The sequence below is a fragment of the Mus caroli genome, unplaced genomic scaffold, assembly GCF_978045245.1.
Source record: "Mus caroli unplaced genomic scaffold, Mus_caroli_1 scaffold_16, whole genome shotgun sequence".
Classification (NCBI taxonomy): Eukaryota; Metazoa; Chordata; class Mammalia; order Rodentia; family Muridae; genus Mus; species Mus caroli.
The window spans coordinates 39,871,784-39,883,985 of record NW_028227271.1 but is presented as its reverse complement, the minus strand read 5'-3'; the positions used below and the strand labels follow the sequence as shown (position 1 = coordinate 39,883,985).

The 12,202-nt window shown below is 42.7% G+C and overlaps 1 protein-coding gene across 6 annotated transcripts in view; it reads right to left on the bottom strand.

The window, feature by feature from the left end:
• Asap1 (ArfGAP with SH3 domain, ankyrin repeat and PH domain 1) overlaps nucleotides 1-12,202 on the bottom strand; it is a 291,999-nt gene that overhangs the window by 111,417 nt on the left and 168,380 nt on the right. For all 6 annotated transcript variants that reach the window (XM_029469556.2, XM_029469561.2, XM_021182730.3 and 3 more), the window contains one exon: nucleotides 4,833-4,905. In XM_029469556.2, the coding sequence (XP_029325416.1) occupies nucleotides 4,833-4,905 (73 nt within the window). The remainder of the gene's footprint in view (nucleotides 1-4,832; nucleotides 4,906-12,202) is intronic.

Here is a 12,202-nt window from a genome sequence, read left to right as displayed (position 1 = left end):
TATAGCCGAATGAAAATTTAGAGAACACCATGTGCTGATTTTGTCTTAACAGACCACTAGATTTCCTTCCTAAAATCACTCACTAGCAACTCTAATGGAAAGGAAGCAGGAGGAAGAGAAAACAGGACAGCAACATGTGCTTTCTCTCCTGCAGTGGAAAGGTGGAGCCAGTTTCCATCAGCCTAGCTTTGCTGCAGAAGGAAGGCTTCCTTGCTCACACTGGGCAACTACAGACCACCTTTTCTATTAAAGTGAAAGGACTTAGAAAGAGTCCCATCTTTCAGACTGACAATGTTACATATTTCTAGGGGGTGCCATATGTTGTCAGCAAGTTAACATTTATTCCAAATACATCTTGACAAACATTTCTAAGAAAATCACCACACAATAATAAATAATAAAATATACATTTCAGTGGTGTATAGAGATATGTCTATATCTACCTAGCATGCCTGAAGTCATGGGCTAGACCTCCAGTATTGAGTCAGGCAGGTGTGTTATGTCTAGTCTCAGCGCTTGGGAGGTGGAGGCAGGAGGATCAGAAGTTGAAGGTCATTACACACATAACTAAGTAACTACACAGGGAGTTTGAGATTATCCTGGGATGCATTAGACCCCAAGAAAATAAAGAAAAATAAGATGAACAGTTCAGTCTGAGATCTAGTAATATAAATATCCTGGGCCTTTACTCCAAGAGAAAAGGATAAACAACTACATTAAGGTCACAACAGAGCCTGTTAAGAATCGATTACTGTTCTTAATGCATCTGGTAAAATAATCCATTCAGTCTGATCGAGTCTTCTGCTTTATAAAAACACAGTATGTGTCATTAAGCTCCCTTTTCTGAAGTCACTCCTGACTTGCGCATGACCACAGGGGTGGCAAGGCTGCCGACACTAACCCTGCCAGCTGCCCACGTGACTGTCAGCTTATGCTTCTGATGGGAGGTCTCTCTCCATCGGGTTAGGTAGGTGGGTAGCTTCTCCTCCAAATCAAAATGTCAGAACAGGGCAGATGGAGAACTAGCACTCTGATGAGCTAACCTTTGAAATCACAGGGAATTATGCTAGCACTTCAGTCAAAAGAAGGGACTTTCTAAGTCTAACCTTTGAAATCACAGGGAATTATGCTAGCACTTCAGTCAAAAGAAGGGACTTTCTAAGTCTGGGTCACACTCAAGAAGGGGGAACTATGCTTCATCTTTGTAAAAAACAAACAAACAAAATCAAAAATATTTAATAGACTTTAAACCCTTTCCAGTGCTTAGGAAAGGGTAATTTTAAATTAATTACCAAAAGTAAAGGGGGCGGGGGAGATAAGAGCTGCACGGACTAAATCACAGATTAATAAATTAAGGCTTTAAAAACAGAAGGAAGAGAAAAATACCTAGGATTGCTTTCTCTTGGCCTAAGACATTCTCAGGTTTTGAGTTTTGCATGTATTTTTAAGTACTCCAATACACATCAAAGATAAGAGAGAAAAATTTCCAAAATGATTTCCAAACTTAAGGTCTTCCATGAAGATAACGTTTTTCAAGAAATATTTTTTTATTCTACATTGTTCAGTAATCAGTACTGTCAAAGCTTACGTGTTAAAAAAAAAAAGAACACATTTTATAAACATGATCCTTCATAATTGCCGAGTACTTTTCAAATCATTTTAGGAAGGTGAATGGTTGGTAATCTCCAATCAGAAATACAAAATGTTTCTTAAATCTCTAAGCATTATTGAATGGGATTTCTGTCTCTTAAGAGCTGTAAGAAAACAAGGAAATTATGAAAACACATTGGGAAAGAATCCCAATGATTGGCCTCTTACGGCTTCTCAGGATGAGGCCAAAGTCACTGGGATAGGGACAGTTTGGACTGCACTTTGAATATATCATGGAAAGATATAAACCACTTCTGTTTTCCTCACTTAACTGTACTTCTAAAAGATTAAATGTCACCTCTAAAGGATTAAGTGTCACTATGCTGCCCAAATCCCCTGGTAAAAAAAAAAAAAAAAAAGCTCACTGTATTTTCTTGGCTTATGACTACAAAGGCAGCACTGGGTCCCAGTAGCCCATGAGGAGACCCAAGCCATCTGAGTTTACCTCTACACTTCCTACCACAAGTACAACTTCTATGTGATCCCCATCACAGAACCACAAGGTCAACCCACAGGTCACACTAGCCACAGATTACAACTGAGTGACTCCCTCACTAATGTTCATGGTAAGCAGGTACTTACAGCCATTGGAAGGCAGCTTCCCAATGAAGAACCTATCCGGTCAATATACAACAGGCAACTTATTATATACTTAGTGAGCCCTGTCACACAGCAGGTGAAGGTGATGAAAACAGTGTGTGTAATGAGCAAGGCTGGGGCCACGAGGCTCTCATCTTCCTCCCAAGTGTGGTACTCTGGGTAAGTTGTCTGGCTTAGTCTAGAGGATAGCATCAGTGCTTAGTGGCCATGTTCTCTGACAGGCAGTCCTTTAGCACCCTGTCATACTACATTAGATCCCCAGAATCTCTTTCTGCAGTCAAATATTGTCCTTGAGCTTAACAAGTGTGGCAAAGCTACATTCTTCTTTTTGAAACCTGGGTATAGTGTATACAGTATAGAGTCTAGCAGTATATATGTGCTATTCTTCATTTATGAATCCCATTCATTTAATGTTTTTCTAAATCCCAGTAAGGCTCCTGAGCATCATCTTATACACTGTAAGTGTATTTTATGTCACCTCACAGCATGAAAACGAAGGTAACATTTCAGACATCAGAGTAAGCTTAACCATATGAACACCACTCATGTGAGAAGCTAAACAAAACAGAACAAAACGGAATCAGTCCCTCAAATGGATGCCTTGTGGCTTTTCTGGTTACTCTCAAAAAGCTACTCCCTACAAAAGGCCCACCACATTTCAGGGGTTTACCAGAATGAAGTCAGAGACAGAAGTTGTAAATTAGGTTTCAACAACATCCAGGCACTCCAGATTGAGACAACTGTGATTGCTGATCTGAGATGTTACATCTGTGGTCAACTAAATTCCAAACATCTGGGCACACCTGTGAGGACTTCTTTTTGGGTCACGTGAGGTGACAAGACCCACCTACAGTCCGGCCACATCTGCTGGCGCCAGCCCATATAAAAGAACGTGGAGGTGGGAATTTCTGCTTCCTGCCTGTGTGCCCTGGCTTTCCATGGAAAGGGTCATCCACCCTGCTGCTGAGGGGTCCTTCACAGGTATTAGACCCTACTTCTATATTTAAACAGAGCAGAGACATCCAGCCTCATGACCTAAACAACTACAGGATTCTTGCCATTGCCATCAAGAGACAACCATCGTTGAGCTGGATTTACTGACTTTCCACAATATAATACAGAAATTAGGCACACTAAGTCACCTCCCTCAACAACTGTTTAATACCACCACAAACTGGAAGCCACTCTAATAAGTCCCTATTAATATAAACATATTTTTATATTATGTTCATATTAAACATAAATGTTTTTATTCATTCTATCAGTTTTGTTGATTAAAAATCAAACCTGGACTTATCAAACAGTCATTAAGTTATCTGTGTTATTTAAATAAATATCTTATAATTTTCTTGAAATCAGAGAAACGACATAGTGGCATAAAACATGATGATAATATTGTACAATGTTCTAAGGAGTGGGGCGGGGGCTGACAGGAACAAGCTTCCCCTCAGACTAGTGAGTCTAAGCTCTCATGGGGGATGAGGTCAGGTTCTGCCTTGTTCACATTCCTTTCAGCTCTATAGCTGTACAATAATAACATTAAGAACCCTGAACTTACTGAAACTTCAGTGATATAATACAGAAATGAGGTACACTAAGTCCTGTAACAAGTCTCTAAAGGTCCCACCCCATGTACAGAAAGCCCAGTAAGTAGTTCACGGTAGTTTTCTGTTCACGGTTGGCTTCAAAGCAAGCGCTCTTTCCTTCACAGGCAGCCATCTTCCCCTTCCAGGCTTTCTGTGCACTAGAGACAACTGATGTGTTAGGGAAGTGACTTCCTGCAAGTAAGCTGTGGCTGCAAAAAAACGGTATCAAGGTGACTCAGAGACCTTGAAACATTCGTCCCAACCCTTTCCTGGGGGGCTAGAGCCTACCACTTCTCATGGGTACCCACTAATTTAATTTATGTGGATTTATCATATAATTAAAATACTAAAATATTTACATTATATAAATAATATTCATGTATATAGACATAAATTATATAAATAATATATAATATAATTAATAATTCATTATTCTAAAACAAAATGATGTTGTTAAGAGATGTTGTTACAAAAAAGTAATGATGTTGTTACAAAAAAGTCTCTGGACCAATGTTAAAACATTTAGTTACCTAAGTTCTCTGCCATCATTTGAAAATGACAGTGGGCAGTCAGTGAAGGTAAGAATTTTAACCTTTCCCCTCCCTAACTCCCCTGCAGGGTCCATGGTCAGGACTGGTTCTCAGTGTGTACAGTCACACTCAAGAAGGAAGAGACTATTTCATGTTTGACTGAAGTTACCAGATCACAGGCTGAGCAACCACACCAAGAGACTGTAGGTACCTCCTGCCGTCTGTGATAACCACCAGCCTCCATCCACTCTCCCGAGTTCTTAAGACGATACTAACAGTGACTTATACTACAGAAACAACGACTGGCTTCGGCTGATCGTGGAGATGGGGACAAGAGGAGAGAAGCTCAGTTCTTTGGCCTACTTATCTTTGTCACCTGTTAAGGTCTTTTGTGAATAGCCTACCGTGTGACAGAGAAGCTCTGACCATTATTCATGAGTTGTGGGAGGATTAGTTAAGCACTTACCTTGACCGGAATTATATATTGCTTTTACAGATTTCTTCACTTTCTGTAGGGCTGTTCTATCTTGGTCTAGAGCCTAAAAGAGAAAGAGAGGAAAAGGGGGTTAAAATTTTTTGGTACATTAAAAAAAAAAATTCACTCACAACTTCCTATGTTCTGTAGAGCACAGTGCAGCCATCTGTGTCTGGTGTTGTATACAAACGGAGGGTCACTACACAAGGCTCAGTGCTGTGGGAGGTAGTCAGTCTGGTAGCCTGTCAGTAACCATGCAAAGAAATTGTAGCAAACCTTAAGAACTGCTTCCTTCTTGTACAAATTCATGGCCTGGTAAGGGAGAAAACACCCTTATGGTACAATGACACGATACCTGTTGAACCACACTGCACTTAGCATGTGGTGTAAATACACCCAGAAATTTTTTTTTGCTTTAGTATAAAAAACAGGAATGATCTTTTCATAGTACTTCTGAAGCTGACAATTTCTTTAATTAAAAAAAAATCCCTGTTTATTAAAAGTAAAGATGAAAGTGATGATGAAACTGAAATCCACACTGCCTCAGCTTCCAACGCTGAAGTAACAGGTATGTACACCAGCTGCTGGCTGACTCCCCATAAGCACAAAGCCAGGACCATGTGTCACTAACAGATGATAGCTGGAAAACCGCCATGTGCCTGATTCACAAATGCATTTCTGGCCAGCATCTCAGCCACTGTATACAGTGTGTGTACTGTGCCACAGAGGCCACGGCATGTTCTACCAGGTGGTTTTAGGGTAGAGGTAAGTCGGAAGTACTGTAAGATAACCCACTTTTAATATATACTCAGTACAGAGCTTATACAAATTATCCCACATGATTCTCAGAAATAACTTGTAACATACATACTACTATGTCTATTTTATAGAAAACAGAAGTTTAGAAAGCCCATTCAGTCTGGGGTGACACAGCTGGAATTTGAACAAAGTCATGACGACCTCCAACCCTGCCCAGTTCTGCATTCTGATCTGTAAGGAGATGAAATGGAAACCTGTAAGTAATCACTGGGAGGGGGCAACCTACCATTCTCAAGAGAGGAGACCTAAGCAAGCTGATTCTGAGTGTCATGGTTACTGTTGACTGTCAACACGATGACTCAGAATAACTAAGGGACAAGCTCTGTGTGTGTCTGTCAGGGTTTCTAGAGAGGCTTGAATGAGGGAAGACCCACCTTGAAGGTAGGCAGCACCATCCTATGGACTTAGGTCATGGGCTGCATAGAGAGCAGACTTGGGAGCTCAGCAGACATCACACTCACTTCCTGATGGCAGGCACCCGTGCTCAGCTGAGGGATGTTCTTGCTCTCACTATGGACTGCGTTCCCTCAAATGCTTCAAGCCAAACTCAACCCTTCCCCCTCCCTTCCTTTTTTTTTTTTGTCAAAAGTTTTGTAATAGTCACAAGAAAAGCAACCAATACACTGCTAATACAAGAAAAAGGAGAGACTGGGCAGGAGTGTGCCCTCTGATGAACTGTGTGAGCCCACATCATTATCAGCATATATCTTTACATAGATGTTACTGATTTTCCCCCAGGGAGGAAAAAAGCCCCAGGTGTGAGAAAAAGCTTTGTCTCATGTCCCACATCGACAGGAGAAACGGCCTATGTGTTTCTGAGTGCTCCCCATCTGCCGTGGAAAGCATGTCTGTGTGTCCCTGGACCTCCATGTAATTTCAGAAAGAGAGACAAGATGTACTCTCAATTCACCTGGCAGTTCAGCTCCAGGGTCTATGCAGAGAGAATCACTTCAGACTGCAATGCCTGTGGGTATTTGGAGTTATCAACTCCAATGAGCAAAGTCTGAGGAAGATTTCAAAACACTGTATGAGACACCATGTAGTTTCTTACAGGGCGAGGGGTGTACTAAAGGGAGAGGCAATGTCTCAGAATTCATTTTAGATGCTTTCTCAGCTCATCCGCTCAGGCAAAGAACTCATCAACAGAGCGCAAATTCATGTACTTTTAAAAGATTTTTAAGAGCATTTCATCTGTCAGGTACACCCACAGCTAGGTCTGAATGATGCTTTTTTTTTTCCATTTATTTATTTTTGAAACCTTTGTAATTGCCCAGTGGCAAGAAGCAGAGAAGTAAAAGTATTTTTATGAGTCCCATACTATAGAGGGCTAGATAGATGGTGTTGTCCTTCAGTTAAAGCAGCCCCCCTCCAGAAACAACACCTCCAGATGTGCTAAAAGGTTCCATTCCCTCAAGTGCCAAACAACTGCAGAGACTGCCTGAGAAATGTCACATGAGAGCTGAAAGAAAAAGAGGTACACACAGGGTGGACTCCACAGCTGCATAGACACGTGACAAGATATGTGCCTACAGCTCTTACTGTGCATCTGAAGCGAGCCACATCACAAGGGCAAGAGCAAGGCAAGACAGGAGGGGCGACAGGAGGGCGTACCAGTAAGCAGCGCTCTGGAGCTTCTGCCTTCAGCTCCTGCCCTGATTTCCTTTGATGATGGCCTGGGGTGGAAATGGGCCAAACCCTTCCTTCTCCCATTGAGCTGCTCTTGGTCACTGTAGTTTGTCAACTAAGACAACCACTCTCGGAGGTTTGAGAGAATTCAAGTTGACCTTGGGAGCGACCATGCCAGAAGTAGACCTGCCCCTTCCTTCCACAGAGAGAATAAATGGAGTAGCCACAAGAGAAACACCCGAACAAGTCTGAAAATACTTATCATTTCTAGCAACTAGAATTCAGTTTTATGAATTCATTCAACCAATACACATTAGTAATTGGAGATTATGTGTTAGGACAGAGACCTCAAAGTGAGTGACGTGTAGTCAGTTTATATAAGGTATACTTTGGAATAGCAAACTCAGTTCCAGGGGTTCCCGGATACAAAGAAGGAAGAGTGAGGAGAAGCAGAGAACTGACCCTCCAGTGTCTGCTGTGTGCTAGGCATCCCCCATGGCACCGGCACCTTCAGCACTTGTTCACGGAAAACGACCCTTCCCTGTCCCTGTGCTAAGCAGCAAGGGAGATGAGGAAGCAAGCATCAGAGACAAGCCAAGGCAGCAAGCAAAGCAGACACAGGGGGCTAAGTGCAGGGACTGCACTAGTCCAGGTGAAGCCGAGGGGGCTGTGACGCAGCTTGTGTGTCATCCCACCTGGCAGGTAGGGGAGGTTCAGTTAGGAGGCAGCAGCCCAGAAGACCTGAGTACAGGGGAGGAGACACAGAGCAAGAACAGCTTCTGTGAGAAGACGAAAAGATGTTATCATTTGTTAGTTTCAAGATTAGTAGGAGTCAAGTGAGGCCGCTAAAAAAGGGAAAATCATCACCCTAAAATAAAAGTTGATTTGCATAACGCACCCCAAAAATGGAAAGTTGATGTATCATATACAAATAAAGGCTTTAAGCTGTTTATCTCACTGTTGGAGACTATTAAAAGAATTTTGAAAATTTAAGCTCTCCAGATATTTAATAGTCTCTGTTGTGCCTACAGCAATGGTTGCTCAGAGTGGGTGGGGTGTGGCCCAGGGAGAGGTTAGTAGGTAGTACACTGCTAAGTTCTGGGCCCCAACTTGACAAGTTACTTCACAGTTCATAACTGTGGCCAAGTTTCAACCAATCATTTTCAGTGACAAATTGTAAATGGTTCCAAACAACTATTCCATGTCAGAAAATAACCACTAAGCTAACAACGACCTTCTACACCAAAGCAAAGTACAACACAGAGCAATAACTGACGTGTGCTCTCCTGTGCAGATGGGTAGACATCATTTACCCGACGAGGCACACACTCTGAGGAGTCGGAAAATCTGGACTAACACTCAGCAGACACTGCAGCATGCTTTGGCACTGAAAGCATCTGAAACGACGACGGGTCTGCAGAGCCTCACTGGCACCCCATGGCACTGATGCTTCTCTACCATGAGCTGGTTTACAATCCTAGCTCTTAGTCTAACCACATGCAAGAAGCCCCTTCTTAACTAAGATAAATAAAACAACATGGTGGGGGGAGGGGGCTGGGTAGTAGTACACGTAGTATTTGTAGAATCACTTCCTGAAGGCTTATTATGGTCACAACAGACCCATGTCTCATACTACCTTTCAAAGGTCAGTCATTTCTATGATGGGCCAATCATAAGATGACTTCATTTTCCTTGGGGAAGGCACGAACATATTACCAAGGAACATCTACTGAGGTTGCAAAGAAAGCCTTGTACAAGTCCCGCGTGAAACAGAGCAATGGGAACTGCAAGGAGTGAAGAGCCTGCACCGTCCCTTCATGTCCACATCTATAGACGGGAATGTAATCCTAAAGGGCAAGAACTGTTGGAGCAGCAGGGGTCGGCCCGGGCCAGTTGTCTTATCTAATGTTCAAACCATACTGCCATTTGTGCAGACTACAGTATCTATCAACTTGAAGAGAGAAACAGATCCTCTTCAAAGCCCTTGGTTAACCTGTCACCAAGTTCAGCCAGATGGGGACTTTATAAAGAGAATCTAATCCTAGTTAGAAGGAAAGGTCAGGATTGAACTTTCAAGAAATCTCACTCCCTGCACTGGTGGCCTACCTTGTGGGACATGCTACCCAGTGTCTCGTCGTCACCAGCAGCAGTGCCCACAGCTGAGGAGCTCAAAATGTCCTACCAATCCTTCCAGCTGATGATAGGGTCAGTCTTTAAAGCAGCAGAGCTTAGTTATGGAGCTGAGAACTACTGTGAAAAGAAACGTGATGCTGTGGCCGTGAACACAGGAAAAGAGGCCATCTAGACGCGGGCACTTCCTGTCTGGCTATCACCTATTGGCTTGGTGACTGTGTAGTAAGCTTAAGCTTCAGATACTAAATGGTGTTGTTGATGCTGTCTTTGTACAGCTGGTTGAGTTGCTTTTCCCCTCCTCAAGGACCCCAAATTCTTCTCTTAGCCCAATTTACCGTCTATGCTACATAGTTTTACATCAATTTGACACAAGCTAGCATCATCTGAAAGGAGGTTACTTCAGTTGAGAAAATGCCCCTGTAAGATGTGGCTATAGGGCATTTTCTTAATAGTGATGTAGTGGGTCCAGTCTATTGTGGGCGGTGCCATCCCTGCACTGGAGGTCCTGGGCTCTATGAGAAACCAGGCTGAGCATGCTATGAGAAGCAAGCCAGTAAGCAGCACCCCTCCATGGCCTCCGCATCAGTTCCTTCCTGTTTGAACTCCTGTCCTGACTTTCTCCAATGATGGACTAAGCCAAATAAACCCTTTTCCTCCCCACCTTGCTTTTGGTGCTATTGTTTCATCCCAGCAATAGAAACCACAGCTAGGACACCATCCTTCTCCATACTGATAATAAATGCTAGTATGCATTATATACATTACTTTACTCAACCTTCACAGTTAACGTACAAGTCGGTTTCCACCACCTCTGATTCACAGACTTAAAGAAAACTGAAGCTCAGATGACACTTGATTGTGAAGGACAAAGGCAGGGTTCTAAGCCAAGTCTCTCTGAAGCTGAAGCCTAATAAGCACAGCCATTACATTGCCTGTGAACATTCTGACCTGCAGAGCGTGACAATTAAGAAGGGAACCAGTGGGAGGCAGGGGGACTAGTGCAGATCTGCTCCCCCAGATGTCAAGCCTACACCTACAAGTCTAGATGCCCGGTAAAGGCAAGACTCTTCTCCATCAAGATGTGACGAGGCAGGGAGCAGGTGTGTGCCAACAGTCTAAGGAGAGGGATGTTTGGGGTTAAGCATCAAGGAAGCCTGTCATGTCATTCTCTCCTCTGTAACAAACAGGACAGGAAATGCTGCCGTGACTATCTCCACAGCACTCCACTGCCAAGCCCTTCTTCTGGCTCTTGCCTTTCTATTTTCCCCTCTCCAGCTAGGTCCGTTAACAGCCTCCTAATGGTTCCCACATTCATCCCACCCACATGTGCACCAAGGTGCAATGTTCCTAAAATGTTAATCGGATCATGGCACTCAATGGCTTTAAAACTCTAGAATATTGAAGGAGGAATTCTCCAAAGCTGTCAGTATGATGTGATTAGAAATGTGTCTTTAAAAGTAATTTTTTTTTTCTTTTGAGACAGGATTTCTCTGGGTGTAGTCCTGGCTGTCCTGGAACTCTGCTATGTAGACTAGGCTGGCTTTGAACTCAGAGATCTGCCTGTCTCTGTCTCCCAAGTGCCGGGATTAAAGGCGTGTGCCACCATCACTCGGCCTCAAATAATTCTTGTATACCTTACCACAAGGTTGATTATCTAAAAACGTTAAGCCCTTTAACAATATCTCCCAATTTTCACCATGCCTACTTATCCCTCAGTATTTCAAAAGACCCAATGACATGTTTAACTTCCATAGAAAATAGGGGAGAAATAGCACATATTCATGGTAATTTCCTGTAGCCTTGCAAATTGTACATTTAAAAAATTAGTAGAATATTGTGTTTCAAGAGCTCCTGTCTGGGGCCAAGAAGAAAACTGTAATCACAGCAATTACCTTGTGAACCTCTAATTTCTGTTGTAGCTGCAAACTTTCGAGTAGCACACCCACCCACGAGCACCATGGCTCTTTCATCTAGAAGCAATTTCTGCTCCATTCTTGGGAAAATAATAATTATAGGTACAGCAAGGTATTTAAAGGAAAAAAAAAAGTCATGAAAACACCATTTCCAGCGATAAAATAGTGAGTTCCTGAAGGAGGTAAAACCTCGACCAGAACAAGGCTCCCCAATTTGTGTGTGCTAGGAGCTACCCCAAGAGAATAGACAGTAGCCTTTTAGCTCCTCCAAGTTCTAGGACCCCACAGGTTCTAGTAAATATAGGTTCGGGTCTTGACCCAACGCTTGAAAGCATGCTGCAGTGGCTCACACTCATTAAGGTTTAGTCAAGATGGAGAGTAAGTACCAGGCAGACACCAGAACTTCACAACAGTGGTTTAGTGACTGGTGTCTAGAGCAACACTGCCTGGGGTCAACACTACCCACCAGCACTACTTACTAACCTACTTGCCTGGGTCTAGTTAGAGAAAACAGCTGTGCTTCCGTTTCCTTATTGCAAAGCACGAAAATTTAGTAGGCAATTTTGAGTAGATTAAGTGAAGAAAAATCCAAGTAAATAAAGTGTCTTTAATGATAAAGCAAGTTCTCAGCCAACTTTATCTAGATTTGATGGTGAAAGGTATTTTGGTTTATTTACTCCAAGGTTCTCTAGGGATGAATAGTTAGCAAGAACTTTTTTTTTTTTTTTTTTAATGTAGATGGTGGAGTCAAACCCCCATTCAGACTCATTCTTCCTTGAGACTGCTCATCTCACTCTCTAGGATATATACAATAGTCTACTATAGGGTGAGATGAAAGAAGGTGACAACTTTAGCCTGTAGTCTTTATGC